Source organism: Miscanthus floridulus, chromosome 14 (assembly GCF_019320115.1).
Source record: "Miscanthus floridulus cultivar M001 chromosome 14, ASM1932011v1, whole genome shotgun sequence".
Lineage (NCBI taxonomy): Eukaryota > Viridiplantae > Streptophyta > Magnoliopsida > Poales > Poaceae > Miscanthus > Miscanthus floridulus.
The window spans coordinates 6,080,601-6,098,581 of record NC_089593.1 but is presented as its reverse complement, the minus strand read 5'-3'; the positions used below and the strand labels follow the sequence as shown (position 1 = coordinate 6,098,581).

Sequence of the window (17,981 nt, the reverse complement as noted above, 5' to 3'; positions counted from 1 at the left end):
CACTGAGGAGCGAGGAGTCCCCGGCGTCGCTGGCGATGACCAAGCACCGAGGAATGAGGAGTCCCCGGCGTCGCTGGCAATATCCAAGCACCGAGGAGCAAGGAGTCCCCAGCGTCGCTGGCGATGACCGAGCACCGAGGAGCGAGGAGTTCTCGGCGTCGCTGGCGATGACCGAGCACCGAGGAGCGAGGAGTTCCCGGCGTCACTGGCGATGTCCGAGCACCGAGGAGCGAGGAGTCCCCGGCGTCGCTGGCGATGACCGAGCACCGAGGAGCGAGGAGTCCCCGATGTCGCTGGCGATGACCGAGCACCGAGGAGCAAGGAGTTCCCGGCGTCGCTGGCGATGTCCGAGCACCGAGGAGCGAGGAGTTCCTGGCGTCTCTGGCGATGTCCGAGCACCGAGGAGCGAGGAGTCCCCGGTGTCTCTGGCGATGTCCGAGCATCGAGGAGCAAGGAGTCTCGGGCGTCGCTGGCGATGACCGAGCACCAAGGAGCGAGGAGTCCTCAGCGTCGCTGGCGATGACCGAGCACCGAGGATCGTGGAGTCCCCGGCGTTGCTGGCGATGACCGAGCACCGAGGAGCGAGGAGTCCCCGGCGTCGCTGGCGATGACCGACAACCGAGGAGTCCCCGGCGTAGGCGGCGACGTTCGAGCACCGAGGAGTCCCTGGCATAGGTGGCGATGTCCAAGCACCGAGGAGTCCTTGGCGTAGGCGGCGAGGTCCGAGCACCGACGTAGCTGACGACATCTGTGCGGTGAAGTGTGCCCACTTAGTCCTCGAGCACGAAGAATCCGAGCGCTGAGGAGTAACCGGTGTAGCTGGCGATTAAGCACGAGCGGCGAACAGTCTAGTCAACTGGTTGGCGGCGAAGTGAACATTGAGTAGAAATGATCGGCGAACAGTCCGATCAACTGGTCGGCGACGGAGTCCATGAACCAAGTGGTCCGACCAGTTGATCGATGGAGAAGTCCGAGCACCAGGTGGTCCGATCACCTGGACGATGATCCTGCAATACAAACATGTAGAATGGGTAGTACATGATGTACAAATAAAGAAACTCCGAAGAAAAATCAGCAATGGTGATGAAACGATGTATGCAGTTCGGCGATTAGTTGGCGTGAAAATATATTTATATTTAATATAAACCGCCCGACCAGTTAGTGTGTAGCTGAGTCTCTAGCCCTAGCTAGCCCATAGTCCATAACGTTGAGCGCGGAGCCCGTGCACGTGTAGGAAGAACAGGCGTCGCTAAGGAGCCACTGCCGACCACCCATAACATAGAGTGCGGAGCCCGTACCACGTGTAGGGAGGAGCCGGAGACAGGGCCGTCTCTGGAGGCATCCGAGCATCAACACGACTGTTCGGGAGTTCGAAAAATCGTTTGGAGAGCAAATATGGAGAAAACAACTCGGAGAAAAATAATGGCGATATACGGAGATTGGAGAATATTTAGAAGAATATTAAAACATGACTTAGCTTTAGACAGAATGTTGGGTCAGCGGCGTATGGCGTTATCTGGTCGGCGACGTGGGTAGCTTGCTTGCAGCTCGGCGGCAACGAGGGATGTCGGTGAGGGCCGCCGAGTAATGACGACGAGACAACGGCGAGGGGTGTCAGCGAAGGATGTCGGCGAAGGCCGCCGAGCGATGATGACAAGTCGACGGCGAGAGACGTCGGCGAAGGCCACCGAGCGGTGACAACGAGTCGACGGTGAGGGACGTCGGCGAAAGATGTCGGCGAAGGCCACCGAGTGGTGATGACGAGTCGACGGCGAGGGACGTCGGCGAAAGATGTCGGCGAAGGCCGCCGAGCGGTGACGACGAGTCGACGGCGAGGGACGTCGGCGAAAGATGTCGGCGAAGGTCGCCGAGTGGTGACGACGAGTCGACGGCGAGGGACGTCGGCGAAGGCCGCCGAGCGGTGACGACGAGTCGACGGCGAGGGACGTCGGCGAAAGATGTCGGCGAAGGCCACCGAGCGGTGACGACGAGTCGACGGCGAGGGACGTCGGCGAAGGATGTCGGCGAAGGCCGTCGAGCGGTGATGACGAGTCAATGGCAAGGGACGTCGGTGAAAGATGTCGGCGAAGGCCACCGAGCGGTAACGACGAGTCGACGACGAGGGACATCGGCGAAAGATGTCGGCGAAGGCCGCCGAGTGGTGACGACGAGTCGACGGCGAGGGACGTCGGCGAAAGATGTCGGCGAGGGCTGCCGAGCGGTGATGACGAGTCGATGGCGACGGACGTCGGCGAAAGATGTCGGCGAAGGCCACCGAGCGGTAATAATGAGTCGACGACGAGGGACGTCGGCGAAAGATGTCGGCGAAGGCCGCCGAGGGCGGCGGCGGCGAGTCGTCGTCAAGGGCTGACGAGGGCAGCGGTGGCGAGTCATCGACGAGGGACGTCGGCGAAGGCTGTCGGCGATGTCCGCCGAGGGCAGCGGCGGCGAGTCGTCGACGAGGGCAGCGGCGGCGAGTGGTCGGCGAGGGCTGACGAGAGCAGCAACGGCGAGTTGTTGGTGAAGACGACCTCGGAGGTGGTTTCAAGATCGGATCTGCTGTCGCAGGGGCTGGTGTAGCAACGATGAATCGTCGTCGTGGACCGGGATGGATCTCCACGAGATTGACGATGAGAACGCGTTGTTGATTTGAGATCCATCTGGCTCGCCATGGATCAACCGCACACCCCTACCTGGCGCGCCAACTATCGACAAAAGATGCTCGGCAGTCCACCGAGGGATATCCCACGATGGTAGATTTGTCGGTGGGGATGCGCGTAATCAGGAACCAGATGGTGACACAAGGCGCAGAGACAACGATTTAGACAGGTTCGAGCCGTCTGATCGACGTAATACCCTACGTTCTGTGTCTTTGGTGTATTGTATTGAATACATGATGTCGAGTAGAGGACCCCTGCCTCTCCTTATATACTCTGGAGGGGCAGGGTTACAAGTAAAGTATCATATTTGGTACTATATAATGTCTTGCGGTGCACGCCGAGCAGCGCCGTGCACGCCTTGATCTTGTGGGTCGGGCCACCTCCGATGGTGCGGCCCATGTCTTGGGGGCCATACCCCCACAGTCGGCGTCGGCGTTGTCGGCGGTGTCTGCGGCTGCATTGATCTTTTCCTCGTCTGTTCGGATGCTGCTGGAGCTAGAGGAAGGAGAGGGAGAGGATGAGTGATTGACATGTGGGCCCCACATGTCACTAAGATCAAGGCCGATGTCCTATGTGCCGATCAATACCAGCGTGGTGTGGTCAAACCCGCTCCACGTCGGTCAAAACAGCCCCGCCCGTGCACAGGTGCTAAAAATAAAAGGTTTTGATAATTTGGATACCAACATTAGACGGTTTTATAGTTGATGATCAAAATTAGACGAACTCAATAGTTAAGGGGTCAAAAATGGACTTAGTCCTTAAAGGCTGACCCCTTGCTACTATCAATCGATGGATGGATCGTCATTCTAGTCCTGGGCCGGCGGCCTCCGAAATTCCAAAAGCCCATAATCGGTGGGATGGGAGCCGCCATCCCTGTGGCCGTGTTCCACCAAATCCCGTCCCTTCCGTGCCGGAGCCACAACCCTAGCCAAGCTCGCATTTCTTCGATTCGATTTGTCTAGGACGAACAAGATCGATCGGTGCTGCCGTGGTGGGCATGGCAATGGCAGCAGGAGCAGCGCTTCTTCGTTCTGTGGCCACTAAGATGGCCCGCGCACCGCCTCGCCTTCCATCTGCACTGCAACACCATGGCCATGGCCTCCCTCCAGCAAGCTCCAATCGCCTTTGGCTTTCTGGATTCTCTACTACATCTACTGCTTCCACGCCGCCGCCAACCAACCTCGGGTACGCTGCTCCTCTTGATTTGGTAGCCTTTTTCTAATTTGGTCGACATAGTATAGGATGGTAGAAGATCACGATCTTTCTTTCTTGCTTTTATTTTTTTATTAGATATACAATCTGAAATACTTCTATTCAACATTGACACGCATCCATCTTCCGTTGTAAGTGTATATATAGACTGTTAAGGTTATAAATCCTGGTCATTTAGGGCTTAGCTGCTGATCGGGGCTGTTTCTCTCTCTACCATGAAGCTTACCCCCCATGGTCTCACTCTCACCCACCTGACCCCCTTTTGTCATATCTATCTAGCATATGTAAATCCTAAAATTTCTATTGAATTTTCATTGTTGACATGTTTGCCACCACATTCATGATCCTAGGTATGACACTACAGGATCACACTTGATCCTTTACCTGTGATTATCGTTATTCTTATGACTACGTGAAATTAATTTTCTTTGCCAATTTGTGTCATGCCAGCTCTATGTGACCATGTGAACCTAGATACATATCGAGATCTTGATAACCTTCATATTACTGGTATTGATGATGCTCTTTGTTCTATTATATGTTTATCTAGGGTCCTCAAACTTATAACAAGAAAGTTCCCGGTGGCAATGAGTGGGACTGGTAAGACTTCTCCTTCCAATTTCAATATCTATCTATAAAGGAATAACTGATAAGTGTTCCTTTTAGAACGAATTGTCACTTGCATTTATCACTTTCAGGTTTATAGCTGGAGTCAAAGACGCTGCACCCAAGGCAGCTTACAGCCTGGTGTTCAGTGGCTTCGCTTTTATATATTTTTATGTCATTCCGGCACTGGACCGTATAGACGCCAAATTGGACGCTCAACGTGTAGCATGGGTGACCATGAGGGAAGAGATTAAGAAAGACCATGAAAGGACACGTGCGGTGCTCCTTTCTAACAAGGAAAGTCAGATTGAAGCTAGAGATGTAGTGGGCAAGTTTTCTGAAGGCCAAAGGATACATGCATCGGGTATTAGTTTTATACTCTCCATTTTTCTATGCCGCCCATACGTATTGACTTTCAAACTTTGTCATCTTTGATCAGTGATTAACCGATTAATCTAATGGTACACATTTTGTGACACAAAAAGTTTATCATTTATTTCCAATCTGAGATTACTTTCCTAGGTCCATCATTCTGTTAGAAATAATAAATATGAAATAACAAATCAGTGTTCGTAATTCGCTTGCACTTACATTTTGAAATGGATGCAGCAATAATCCGAGGGAAGCTACTGCTGAGCAGAAAATGATATTAGATGACCTACTACTATTGTACTACACACTACCATTTTGGAAAGTGCATGGTGTCTATATCATATCTAGTCTGGTGGCGTAAGATGTTAACTAATTTGTTCATTGTATGTTTCACTTTTCAGCAGTGCAATTGCTAACTTTTATTGTTCTGTGCAACATCTAGGACAAGGTAAGGAGCATCTGTGATGCCAAGCTTAGGTGGCTTAAGATGAGCCATGGAGAAAAGACTTGAGGTACCCTTGGAAAGAAAGGATAAGGAAGACAAGAAAGGTTATGAAACCGACAATGGAGGACAAAGACGAGGAACATGTGTGATTATTTGTTTTTGTTTGTGATAATAATTGGTTATCAAAGTCAAGTGTATCTCCCCCCTTGCTGAGTGGTGATGAAAATGGTTTGTGACAAGTGTACCCCTTTTGCTGAGTGGTGATTAAAATGGTTTGTGACAAGTGTATCTCCCCCATCTGTTACCTGTACGGCTGTAGTAAAAATATTTTCCAATGCTCTAGACATGATGAATGAATCTAAGCAAGTAATTGTCACATGTATGGATGTGATTGCTTTGCTGATACTCTCCTATAGCAAACCCTGATCTATTTGGTTAGTGGTTCCTTTTAGATCAATCAGAGGGTAGGGGTTGGATGACCATATGGCCTTGAGTCGATCGTAATACATGTTCATTTTTGGATGGCTCTGAGGTGACTGAACGAGTGATTGATCACCTTACTGGACTTGCATACTCGTTTAATTGCCAGGCCAATTGTCCTCTGCATGTGTTTCCTACTTCTAGCCGAGTGTCCGAGTACCAAAAAGATCCGTTCATGTAACTTGAGAATCATTTATACGTTTCTTTGGGGTCCAGAACCAATGAGCAAATCTCGTCCTGTGCCTAATGCTGACAAAACATAGCAGTTTTAGTACCAGGTTCCCATTCAGTAAGCAATTAACTTGTGAAAACCAAGCACTGCAAATTCTTCGGGAGATGCAGCCTGACAGCAGTGAAAACGTCTAATCAATGACGCGCTCCCCAGCCACCAGGCACAGATTTGGCATTTGCCATTGAGCTACATTCAATTTTAACAAGTACACCGAATTCAGAAAACTGAAACCAAACAATTTCTTTAGGTAACCCTCCATCGCACATACAAAATACCCACTGAATCTCAGAAACAATCGCATGGTGAGAATCAACATCTTGTTGATATGATATACAAATCAGCTTACACCTTTCAACAGTGAGTAAAGATGGGACGAAATGAAGAAATACACTGGCAAAATTTCTGCAGATAGCATCTTTCTATGGTACATGGCCACACACAGAATACAAAAAACTGTCCCAATTAAGACAGCAAGTGCGCCCTTGTTTACAGGAAACACAAGCTACTCTGTTCGCTTGATCGTTTCTGTGGCTTATAAGCCGGCTGATGCTGTTTTGTTGTGAGATAAAAACACTGTATCATGGCTGATAAGCATGGCTGATACGATCAAGCGAACAGGAGCTCCTAGGTGCATCAAGCCTTCTTTGTAAACTTCAAAGTCATCACACGACCAGCGGCACACAAGGTATAGACGGAATGTTGACATCTGTATCCCAAGCAACCGCTGCAAGAGATAAATCAAAGTGGAGTCAAAGAAAAGAAATAGGCCCGTTGATGGATTTCAACAGTTAAGATAGAGATGGGCAAATGGAAATGAACTACTACTGCAGCACTCTAATGAAGAGCAGATGACAGTAAGAATGAATTGCCTATTAATGTTTCATGTAAACTCATCAACCGAGGTATTCAATTTTAAGATGTGGTGTAAAATGTAATTATAGTAAAAAAATGAAAGATGCTCCTCTTAGTTCGATCAAGCTTATTTTAAATCATATATGCAGCTAAGCATGCATAGTAACTCTACAGGATGACCTTACCAGAGTTTGTTGCTTCTGGCGGAGTTTGTTGCTCCTGGTGAAAGGGGTTTCCCTTCCTCACAAACAACATGATCTGCAACTAACTCTACAACACCTGCACAAACAATGCTGAACTTTTTAACCAATTTGCTTGCAGATTCACGAATATGTGTAGATGCAGGTGGCAACTACAAACCTTTGTTCAGGCGAACTGGCAGTCCTTGCTTGCGTAGAAAAGGTTCCATTCCATGTGTAAACTGTTCCAGAGGGCCTTCCTTTCGCTCCACCTATAAGGCATTGTGAAAATATCTAAATTTGGTCAAACACATTATACAAGAAAAAAATGCTACTCCCTCCGTCCCAGGATATAAGGCATAACTATTTTTTTTCTTAGTCCCATGATACAAGGCGCCAGCACTTTACCTCCCGCATGCAACAACTAATGCAGGACCAAATCGACTCCTGGGCTCCCTCAGGAATGCATTTGTGCAGCATGCATGCATGAATGCTGGAAGCTAATTGGCTAGACCGTTTCTGCATGCACGCATGCGGCATCACAGTAAATTGGATGGAGAACCAAAACGCCTTTAATGTGTAGGAGTTAATTTACTTATTGGTCTTGGTGCCGGAGGGAGTTGCGCCTTCTATCCTGATGAGACGGAGGGAGTACTAACATCAAGAACAATAGCAAAATATATAATAACAATGTTCATGTGCAGGCTCTAATGACATATTTCAAATAAGTTACTCTGATTGCTGGTGCTTCTAATACTCCATTACCAATATGTTTTAAAAAACAGGAAGCGCACAAACTTGCTATTGGTTGCCGGAAGGGAATGTATGCCTAAACATAGTCATCCTGGTTTGTTTGAAGAAATTAATAAAAGGAAGAGAGAAAAAAGAACTAGAATGACATTTCTGTTGCAGTACTTCCTGTCTTTGCCAAGTCATGCTCCTGAAATTCTCGAAACAGCCTGCAGGTATGAATTGTATGATATATGATCATAATCTTAAGTATGATAATGGTGATTAACAAATAAAATATTGGGATACGGATACTACCTCTCCACGTCGTCCCTTGGAAGATTAGTAAATAACAGACCAGAGTCACCTTGAAGGAACTAAAAAACAGAGAAGTCATTTTCATCAAAACCTCAAATAAGTCATGTGGAATAATACAGGGTGCTGAATTCTGACAGAACAAATCACCTGGGAAAGTCTATGCAGGCCTGTTTTAGCTTAATCAGCAGGTGAACGCCCCAACGTGATCTGCATGACCTTCTTTCCAGCAAGAAATATCCTTGGGACACAAAAAAATGTGCCAGCTTTAAAAACAATTGATCAAGAATTCAAGATTGAACCATTGTTGCAAAATGCAAAATGCTCAATCTCATAAACAAATTGCACGGTGAGCCTTGAGGGATTGTCTTGAGCCACAAAGATGGTCTTCCTATTCGGCATCGTCTTGAGCTGAGCCTTGAGGGAAGCCACCGCAGCCGTCTGGACATCAGAGTCCGATTCCTGCCCCTGCTCCTACCCTATATAGGAGTAGATAGATGGACAAGGAACTAGGGTTGCTAGAGAGAGGATCGGAAGGGAACAACAGATCCCTAATGCGGCCACGCAGCCTGCATTTTGCCCCATTCGACTCGATTATTATTCGTCTCGATTCATGGCCGCTGCGGCAGGAACCGCGCTCCTTCGATCTGTGACGACCAAGATGAAGGGGGTGACCGCCGCCCCCTGCGCTCCTCCGCTCTCTATCTTGCTTGGTGGCCGCCGGTCTGCCCCAACAGGCTCCCGCCGCCCGTTTAGCTCTTCCTCTCGTCCTAGCGCCGTCAACAAGGTAAGCTTTGGCTGTTGCTAAATTTTACTTTTTTATATAATTATTTGTTTTTTAATAATATAACACAATACATAAACGAACAATCAGTTGCTAAATTTTACTTTTTTAATTATGTTTTATTTTATGATTACACAAGAAACTTATTCAGGGAAAAAAGGTAAAAAGAAACATAGCATACATATTATATTATTACATCTCTGAATAATGTATTCGATTTCTTTCGTTAATTATAGGTTGTCTGATGTCTTGTTTTCTTCTTCTGCTGCTTCATTCAGGATCCCTTTCAGAACAAGAATGTTCCCGGTCAACTTCACAGGTATGGACACCCGCGTGTTCCTTCCAGGATATGCAATTGTGGTCCTGTTCTGCTGCACTACTTCGCGAACGAATAGTGTTTTTCTCTCACAGCATTTCAGCATAAGCCAAATTATGAGGAATCACTAACTCGTCGCCCCTGCCCCACATGTCATTAATACAAAACCACTAACTGGTTCCTGTTGAAAATTGGGAGGCACTATCAGTGAACAGAAATGAATGCTACAAATACCTTGCTATTTTAACTCTTGCCATGTGATAAGAAATTTGCAGACCACAGATCTACAATGAATGGTTTGGTGGCATAAGATTTTGATTATTTATTTAATTGTTTCGTATTTTCTTTCTCTCTTTGGTGTATCTTCATATCTCTCTCATTCCCTCTCTCTCTCTCTTGTTAGAGGCACACATATATAATAACATTTATGTTGTGTTGCACTCTATCAGTGCAATCATTGCTAACTCTAATTGATCTGCGCTACATCCAGGACAAGGTAAGGAGAGTGGTGGACGAGCTCTCTCTTGTAAACTACTACGTCCATTTGTCTTTAATAGGCATGTTAGGATCTGAAAAAGTCTTTAGAGATATACTTGATCGCCAATTTATCTTACAATATGTCATCAATTGCTACAAAATCAATGTCTTAGTGAAAGATATTTGAAATACGGATCTGTTCCATTAACTTTTATGAACTAACCATGCACATAATTTCACTTATTTTTAGTCAACTTTATGAATTTTGACTTATTGTTGGTCGAATTTATGAAGTTTGACTTTTGAAAATCTAACAAGCCTAGTAAAAATGAACTGAGGGAGTATCTCTAAAAAACTGGAGCTTCAAAATCACGTACTAGATGCTCATGAGCTTTTCATATAAACTACTTTTCATACATATTATGTTCCCAAACTTCTTTCACCATTATCCTTGCAGCCATTTAAATGTTGATGCCCTATACTGTTTGTGGAGGTTACAAACTGTGTAGTCGAACTTATGTGTGTCTGTAAGGGTTTTCATGGAATTCTGAATTGTTTTGCAGGTTGTGCAAAGTTTCTAGGAACTGTTTGAATAGACAAAATCCAAGGAAGCAGTTGAGCTGGCTGCAGAATTTCCCCATACGAGTGCGCTCCGCCCCATCTCTGCGCCCGTCGGTCCTTCTCCTGACCCCCTCCTCTCTCTCCGACTCTCCGCGCGGGTGACACACGGGAGCTGGGATGAGCAGCTGAGGATGAGCACGCCCCCAGCGCGCCCCGACATGCAGCACCCCCGACCGCCGGCCCCAGCGCCCCCGTCCACCGCCGCGTGCCCCGCCCGCCGCCCCCGGCCAAACAACATAAAACACTTGCAATATGAATGCAACATAAGACTCAAAACAGATAAAATATTTGAAAACATGCTCTTGCAACATGTGTGTGAAACACACGAAATATCCAAAATAAAATACTTGCAACATAAAACAACTTGCGGCAACATAAGACTAAAACAACTGAAATATTTGGAACATACTGTTGCAATATATGCAACATCTAGATAAAAACGATTGCATAGTACCTCTGAAATAGATGAAATATTTTAAACAAACTCTTGCAACATGCCTCTGAAACACTTACAACATATGCAACATCATTTGATCTACTTTTGTAACATCAAGATGAAACAATTGCAATATACATCAGAAACGCCTGAAACATCTGAAACATACATATGCAACATAGGGGAGGGGAAGGCCAGGCCGATCGATTCTAGCAGTTGGGGTTGGAGCCACCGGCGAGCCGCGGCACGCGAGCACCATCGCACCGCCCGCGCTCGTGGGTGCCCTTGGCTCAGCCGGAGAAGACCTGAGGCACCACGGCACATGCACCCCAGCGGCCATGGCGGGGTCAGTGGCGTGCGCGACGACGATGGGACACGGACGGACGAATGGTGAGGGAGCGAGTGGCACAAGTGTCTAGGACGGGCGCGCGGCACGGCCGGTGATGGGGCGCGGGACGATGGGGCACGGCGCGGTAGCCAACGAGCGCGCGGCAGGGGGAGGAGCGCAGACAATGAGCGGCCACGCTGCTTGGGGCCAGGCAGATAAGCACGAAGGAGTGGGGGGCGGGCGGAGAAGCACGATGGAGTAGGGATTTTATTTTTTGTTTGGGGCCCACTCCTGGCGAGCCGTGTCCGCACAAAAGTCACGGACGGACGCACAAGTTGGATGAGCAAATCTCTTGTCCTGTGTCTAATGATGAAAAAACATACCAGTTCAAGTACTAGGTTCCCATTGGGTGAGCAATTACAATTAGTCAGCACTGCAAGTTTTTCAGGAGATGCTCACACAGGAGTGAAAACGTCTAATCAATTATAGGCTCCCTAGCCACCAGGCCAATATTCAGCATTTGCCATTTAGCTACATTCAGTTTCAAGGGTGCCACGAAGCACAGATTCAGCATTTGCCATTTGCCATTTAGCTACATTCAGTTTCAAGGGTGCCACCAGGCACAGATTCAGCATTTGCCATTGAGCTACATTCAGTTTCAACAAGTAAACCAAATTCAGAAAGCTGAAACCAGACAATTGCTTTAGGTTCAACCCTCCGTCGCACATACAAATACCCACTGAATCTCAGAAACAATCACATGGAGAGAATCAATTCCTTACAAGAGTAGGTTACCAATCGATCAACCTCTTAAGTGACACCTTGTTGATATGATATCTTTCAACGGTTGAGTAAAGATGGGACAGAACGAGGAAATACACTAGCAAAATTTCTGCAGATAGCATCTTCCTAATTTCCAACCCTCACTGGTACATGGCCACACACAGACTACCAAACACTGTCTCAGTCAAGACAGCAAAGTGCGCCCTTGTATACAGAAAACACAAGCTTAAGAGGAATCATCAGCTCCTAGGTGCATCAAGCCTTCTTTGTAAACTTCAAACTCATCACACGACCAGCGGCACACAAGGTATAGACGGAATGTTGCCATCTGTATTCCAAGCAACCGCTGCAAGAAAGAGAAATCAAAGGGGGCTCAATGCAATGAAATAGAAAAGCATAAAATGGGGCAGGTTTTGGTTTCAATGCAAAAAGGCCACATGCCTTCCAAAAGTTGCAATAGAGATGATACTGGACTACTGGAACACCTTATGCACAGCAGATTTCAGTAATGAGCGAATAGTTGTCAATCGATAAGTTTTGCAAATTGCAACAGATATAATTTAATGGGGTGGGAATGCAATTCTGGGCAAATTAAAAGATGCTTCCTTTAGATTGATCAAAGTTACATAGCGAATTATGACATATATTCTAAATCAAACATATGACAACCATCGCATAGTAATTCATACCAGAGTCTGTGCTGCTTCTGGTGAAAGGGGCTTTCCTTCCTCACAAACTACATGGTCTGCAACCAACTCTACAACACCTGCACCAACAATGGTAGACTTTTTAATAACACTTTTCGTGGCAGATTTCAAGCATTTGTGTAACGCAGGGGAGACTACAAACCTTTGTTCAAGCGAACTGGAAGTCCTTGCTTCCGTAGAAAGGGCTCCATCTCATGTGTGAACTGTTCCAGAGGACCTTCCTTAAGCTCCACCTGAGGCATTGTAAATGTTATTAAAAAAATGGTGTAAATTTGGTGAAACACATTATACAATAAACTAAAAATGGCATTAACATCAAGAATAAAAACACCTGAAGCAGGCTAAGGAGCGATTGCAAATAAGTTTCATTGTCAAAGTACTGTTACCCTGGTGTGAGTGATACTGATACGATCAGTATATATTGGTAATACATTAACACAAAGAGCCTAAACTTGACATTGGTCATGAACATGAACATGGTCTTCCTGTCTATTTGAAGAAACCAGGGATATACATGAAAAGCAAAACTAGAATACCGTCTCTGTCGCAGTACTTCCTGTCCTTGCAAAATCATGCTCCTCAAATTCTCGAAACATCCTGCCATTATGATATATAACCGTATCAATATTTATGTAGGCTAAAACAAGAAATGTAAGTAATGGCGATGGCATACGGATAGTACCTCCCAACATCATCCCTTGGAAGATTGGTAAAGAACAGACCAGAGTCACCTTGAAGGAACTAAACACAGCGAAGTTACTTTCATCAAAACCTCATATTAGTGGTCTGGAAATTGGCATACAGTGCCTACTGAATTCTGAAAAGGAAGAGCTCACCTTGGAAAGTTTGTGGAGGCCTGTTTTAGCTTCATCAGCAGGTGAACGCCCCAATGCTATCTGCATGACCTTCTTTCCAGCCAGAAATATCCTGGAACAGAAAATGCAGCAGCTATCAAACAAGTGGGAGCTAAGCCTTATTAGCAATTTAAAGGGTTCAGCTAGCATTGTGCCCTTGTAATAGGAGCAATGTGTTCCATTCCAGGGGTGCACAATTTATTTAGCATATAATATAACAAATTTTGTTGATACGTGTAAGGTGTGGAGCAGTTGAATATTGCTTGGAAGGGTAAAATGGATGACCAAAGCAGAACCAAAATTAGGCCCTGTCCACTGCAGCATTCAGACAGATGGAACAACATTGCAGAAGACATGTGGGCGCCGTACCTGCTAGAGGATTTGAGCTGCTCCCTAAGGTCCTTGAGCTTCTGATTCCTCATGTTATCGTAGGTGAAAACATAGACGCTGCTGTATTTGTCGATAGCATCTTTGATCTCGGCGACTACTTTGCCCTTGCGCTCTAAACCTGGCTTCTTCTTGGTCTTTGATAAGGTTACTGCGTCCAGCGAGCAGAGAGTCAGCGTGAATTAGCATAATTTACAGCAAGGCTGTTGTGCAAGCTAAGAAGTATATTTGCTCTGCTCTTGATCACTATAGAGAAGTAAAAAAAGAAGAAGGGAAAAAAAGATGCAAAAGGGGAAAATTACCAAACAAAATTTGGTGCGAATACGAATGCACAGAAAAGACGACTCTTTTCAGAAAGCACAAATTTGTTCAGGCAACAGCAATCGGCGAGCCCACAAGCGAGAAACGTACAAGGAACCGCTACAATGTTACACGGAACTAGCTCCCGCCCCAGGTCAAGTAGCATAACACGGTGCATCCCCTCCATGGAACACCGCGCAGTGGTGTTGAGGCTAGGCAGGCAACGACGCCAGAGAGGTCGAGGGACGGAAGGGGGAGGAGGAGAAGCTGAAAGGGTGGGAGCTCACCTGGGCGGTTGCGCTTGGATTTCGGCATCGCCCGTCCACTCCCCTGAGCTGCGGCGGCGGCGAAAGCTACGGCGGCGGCTCCTCTAGGGTTTTGCGTTCTTGTCTGGTGAAGACCGTGAGAGAAGGAGATGACGGCTTCCTTCCTCTTCGCGCCTGAACTGGGCTTGGCCCATCATTATTTGAAGCATCAGACAAAAGTGTTACAGCCCAACCTCCAGATCGTGCACTTTGCAATCTTTCTACGGTAGTGTAGTAATGATGATCGTGTATTCGTGTTTTTGTTTGTATTACTCGATAATAATGTCATCAAGGGAATAACAGGCACTACATTATATATATACTGCGCCGATTTTTGTTTGAAATCATCAGTAGCGTCACTGGAATAATCGATACTACACTGTATTGTATTTGTATCTTACTTTCATTTCAGAACCAGCGACGGTCTTGGTTATCTGCATTTCCTAAATAAAACCGAATGGCTCTCTATTCAATTCAACTATTCAAGTAGGACGTCCTGTTCTACTTTATCACCAAAATTACACAAGTAACAAAAAGGGTTATATAGGGGGGGGGGGGGGGGGGGGGGGGGGGGGGTGGGGGGGGGGGGGGGGTGGGGGCAGTGTCCCCAAAACCTCTAATAATTCATCTATATTAGCAATTATTAGCCCATCCATGTTCTTATCTTTGGAGTAACACTATTGCATTTTCAGAACAAAAGTTTTTGCATGTATATTTCTTGGTGAAAACTTCATAATAGTTATCACCAAATTTATATTACGGCCAAGAATGTTTAACCTGACTTTTCAGCCATCCAAAGTTATTAATAGAGAAGCTTATCACACAGCGCACACAAAAAATTTGTATATGCATGTGTGCGTGCGTGTAGATGTGACAATGGTTATGTATTCTTCCATAACTAATCTTTTCGAAATTATGGTCAGATCGATAGGCTGACTAAAATTAGTGACATGTGAGAACAGAATTATGGAATGGCGGGTGGAAAAATCTCAGGGTTTTTTTTTTGTCCTACCGTGAAATCATTACTGGACTACCTTTTGCAAAGCCTCCTCATTTGTGCTTATATATGGAGGATGAAGATCCTAATTAACTCGTATTTTGGCTAAGAGTGATTTGGCCACTGTGCCAGTAACAAGACACTAATACTACAAAGCTAATGAATATAGAGTCAATTCCAAATTAACCAAACTGGCCTATTAGCTCAGTTGGTTACAGCGTCGCGCTAATAACGCGAAGGTCGCAGGTTGAGACCTGCATGCGCCAAATTTATTTTTTTATTTTTATTCTTTTTCCTTTTTTTCCAGAAAGATTTTTTTTCTCAATTTCAATTCCTTTTTCAACTTGGCCAATCACATGACTTTCTTCCCTATAAACTTGGCCAATCACGACTTTATTTTTTTTTATTCTTTTTCCTTTTTTTCCAGAAAGATATTTTTTTCTCAATTTCAATTCCTTTTTCAACTTGGCCAATCACATGACTTTCTTCCTTATAAACTTGGCCAATCACATGACTTTGTTTTTTTATTTTTATTCTTTTTCCTTTTTTTCCAGAAAGATATTTTTTTTCTCAATTTCAATTCCTTTTTCAACTTGGCCAATCACATGACTTTCTTCCTTATAAACTTGGCCAATCACATGACTTTGTTTTTTATTTTATTCTTTTTCCTTTTTTCCAGAAAGATATTTTTTTCTCAATTTCAATTCCTTTTTCAACTTGGCCAATCACATGACTTTTTTCCTTGTAAACTTGGCCAATCACATGACTTTCTTCCTTACAATAACTCTGACAAATTCTTGGTGATTGAATGTGTTATTTTGTTTTCTTTTACTCACGCTGTACATCACAACAAACCACCAAGTATTCAAGTTTCTGAACGCATCACAAAATGCAATGCCAACTCTGTTGCAGTTTCCACCTACTTATGAGCTCCTGCTCTCTTTTCCTGAATATAAACTTATTCCCGTTTTTCCTCTTTCTTCATCTTTCTTAATAATTGTCAAGTTACAAGAATGTCTGCTTAGACAGAAAATGGTTACAAGACAAGATACACACACACACACACACACATCAGGATTGAAGCACTCCTCTCTCTGCACTTTCTCCTCAACTCTGCTCCTGGACTGTGGCTACTTGTTTCAGCTGCTGCTGCTGCTGCCTGCAAACACCATCCCAACGGTTGCTGCAATACTTCTCCTGTTTTCGCTGCTCATGCAGCACAGGTTCCTGGCTCCGATGGAATAGAAAACCAGGGTGCCAAATAGCACTGATGCAACAGGAACCGTCAGATTGTCATCAAGACGTGTGCTGATCGGGAGTGACTCCACAACTGCTGCAACCAGGGATATGATACCCAAGGCAGCGACCATGGTCCAGCTCTTCTCAACAAACCCAAAAATGTTGAAGTAGCACATGAACCTGGGTTCATATACACATATCACAACACATGTATAGCAGTTTCAGGTTCAGGTTATGTATGCAGAGTCTTCAGGTTTCAGCAATAGTGTTGAATAGAAAAAGGTATACCAGATAGACTGTTTACTTACAGCACTGATGCGATAAAACCTGCCAAGAACATGGCAATGCTTCCAGCATATGATTTTTCACGGTTGTGAGGGAGCTTCACATGCCCGAATCGTCTCCCAAATATGTCAGCAACACCTGAAAGAAACAGCATGCTGGATTCAGGTTTCACCTGAAGAAAGAAAGAGGCAGTTGTGGCTACAGAGCAATCTCTTCTGCTACTAACTAACAGGCATTCAGGCACAGACTGTAATTGCAATAGTAGAAAGAAGCAGAGCTAATACCGTCTCCGGCGCACAGGTTGCAGATCACGGCGATTGAGATGGGTGATGTCCTCCAGAAAACTATTGTTGTCAGAGTTATAGCACAAGCATAATACAACGGGCCCTTGAGTAGTTCTCTGGAGTCAATCAAGAGGCAAAAGCTTGGAATAGTTAGTTCTTCCTAAGAGTTGGCAGAAAAAAAAATGCTACTTGGTTCAGCAAAAAAAATGTATTTTTTCAGAACTCTGCCTTGGCATGTTTTTTGTTAGGAGAAAGAAACAGATGCAAAAAGCCTGTCAGTAAACCTAGGCATACCAAAAAGCCATCTACAAAGGTCAAGTATCCGGTATTACACAACGCAATTGGTGACATACGACAGCTACACGATCCTGCTGAACATAGCTACAAGCACAAGAAAGTATATGCACAACACAACCACAGCCTCCTCTGCAGTGTGTTCAAGAAGCATGGCAGCAACAAATATATGATCACTACAAAATATACCTGTGGTCTCCATGCCTGGTCATCGAGTTAAGCACACCTTCATCTTTCACCAAACCAAGTCCAATCACTGTCACCTTTATGATGTTGATGATGATGATAAGGGGAGCAAGAAATGGAGCAAACACATCGTCTGAACTGAAAGCGAAATGAGCAAGGAAAGGAATCATTTGCAGTAAGGTAGATAGACTTTGTTGGTGGCCTAATTTTTACTTTACCTGAACAAAGGCCACATCAGGAAATACACTAGTCCGACAGTTATGTGCACCAGTTTCCTGCAGAGTTTCTAGAATGCACAGAGAAAGACATACAGAGA

The 17,981-nt window shown here is 45.5% G+C and overlaps 3 protein-coding genes and 1 long non-coding RNA gene across 7 annotated transcripts; 1 reads left to right on the top strand and 3 right to left on the bottom strand.

Annotated features, from left to right (window-relative positions):
- The first annotated feature begins 3,508 nt into the window (after positions 1-3,508).
- LOC136502868 (uncharacterized) lies at positions 3,509-5,686 on the top strand. Of its 3 annotated transcripts, XR_010770735.1 has the most exons (5): positions 3,509-3,845; positions 4,423-4,472; positions 4,571-4,842; positions 5,088-5,207; positions 5,293-5,685. It is a non-coding gene; the product is annotated as an uncharacterized lncRNA (long non-coding RNA). The 3 variants fall into 3 exon arrangements; XR_010770734.1 differs by having other exon boundaries at positions 5,088-5,686; XR_010770733.1 differs by lacking the exon at positions 5,088-5,207 and having other exon boundaries at positions 5,293-5,684.
- Positions 5,687-6,302: 616 nt separating this feature from the next.
- LOC136502861 (uncharacterized) lies at positions 6,303-8,864 on the bottom strand. Its single transcript, XM_066498115.1, has 7 exons — positions 8,385-8,864; positions 8,233-8,323; positions 8,086-8,144; positions 7,954-7,997; positions 7,220-7,310; positions 7,045-7,138; positions 6,303-6,731 (listed from the first exon to the last, which is right to left on the bottom strand). The coding sequence occupies exons 1-7, from the start codon at positions 8,482-8,484 to the stop codon at positions 6,641-6,643; spliced, it is 570 nt and encodes a 189-aa protein (XP_066354212.1). The 5' UTR covers positions 8,485-8,864; the 3' UTR covers positions 6,303-6,640.
- A 2,905-nt stretch (positions 8,865-11,769) lies between these two features.
- On the bottom strand, positions 11,770-14,521 carry LOC136502859 (uncharacterized). Its single transcript, XM_066498112.1, has 8 exons — positions 14,363-14,521; positions 13,758-13,926; positions 13,371-13,461; positions 13,217-13,275; positions 13,071-13,131; positions 12,677-12,767; positions 12,517-12,593; positions 11,770-12,173 (listed from the first exon to the last, which is right to left on the bottom strand). Exons 1-8 carry the CDS (start codon positions 14,388-14,390, stop codon positions 12,054-12,056), a joined length of 696 nt encoding a protein of 231 aa, XP_066354209.1. The 5' UTR covers positions 14,391-14,521; the 3' UTR covers positions 11,770-12,053.
- Positions 14,522-16,318: 1,797 nt separating this feature from the next.
- LOC136502860 (probable phytol kinase 2, chloroplastic) lies at positions 16,319-17,972 on the bottom strand. 2 transcript variants are annotated; one of them, XM_066498114.1, is made up of 5 exons: positions 17,884-17,972; positions 17,669-17,803; positions 17,186-17,301; positions 16,925-17,039; positions 16,319-16,796 (listed from the first exon to the last, which is right to left on the bottom strand). In XM_066498114.1, exons 1-5 carry the CDS (start codon positions 17,898-17,900, stop codon positions 16,517-16,519), a joined length of 663 nt encoding a protein of 220 aa, XP_066354211.1. In that variant the 5' UTR covers positions 17,901-17,972; the 3' UTR covers positions 16,319-16,516. The 2 variants fall into 2 exon arrangements, with proteins under 2 accessions (XP_066354211.1, XP_066354210.1); XM_066498113.1 differs by lacking the exon at positions 17,884-17,972 and having other exon boundaries at positions 17,669-17,872.
- Between the last annotated feature and the right edge of the window lie 9 nt (positions 17,973-17,981).

Excerpts from the sequence above, each read along its gene's own strand:
- LOC136502860 (XM_066498113.1), bottom strand. The coding sequence starts at position 17,835 with ATGATTCCTTTCCTTGCTCATTTCGCTTTCAGTTCAGACGATGTGTTT. Across the intron at positions 17,302-17,668 it reads ACCAGGCATGGAGACCACAG|AGAACTACTCAAGGGCCCGT; the intron begins GTATATTTTGTA and ends GATTGACTCCAG. Across the intron at positions 16,797-16,924 it reads GGTTTTATCGCATCAGTGCT|GTTCATGTGCTACTTCAACA; the intron begins GTAAGTAAACAG and ends ATATGAACCCAG.
- LOC136502859 (XM_066498112.1), bottom strand. The coding sequence starts at position 14,390 with ATGCCGAAATCCAAGCGCAACCGCCCAG. Across the intron at positions 13,276-13,370 it reads GCCTCCACAAACTTTCCAAG|TTCCTTCAAGGTGACTCTGG; the intron begins GTGAGCTCTTCC and ends CGCTGTGTTTAG. Across the intron at positions 13,132-13,216 it reads CCAAGGGATGATGTTGGGAG|GATGTTTCGAGAATTTGAGG; the intron begins GTACTATCCGTA and ends TCATAATGGCAG.
- LOC136502861 (XM_066498115.1), bottom strand. The coding sequence starts at position 8,484 with ATGCCGAATAGGAAGACCATCTTTGTGGCTCAAGACAATCCCTCAAGG. Across the intron at positions 7,998-8,085 it reads CCAAGGGACGACGTGGAGAG|GCTGTTTCGAGAATTTCAGG; the intron begins GTAGTATCCGTA and ends TCATACCTGCAG. Across the intron at positions 6,732-7,044 it reads GCCAGAAGCAACAAACTCTG|CGGTTGCTTGGGATACAGAT; the intron begins GTAAGGTCATCC and ends TATCTCTTGCAG.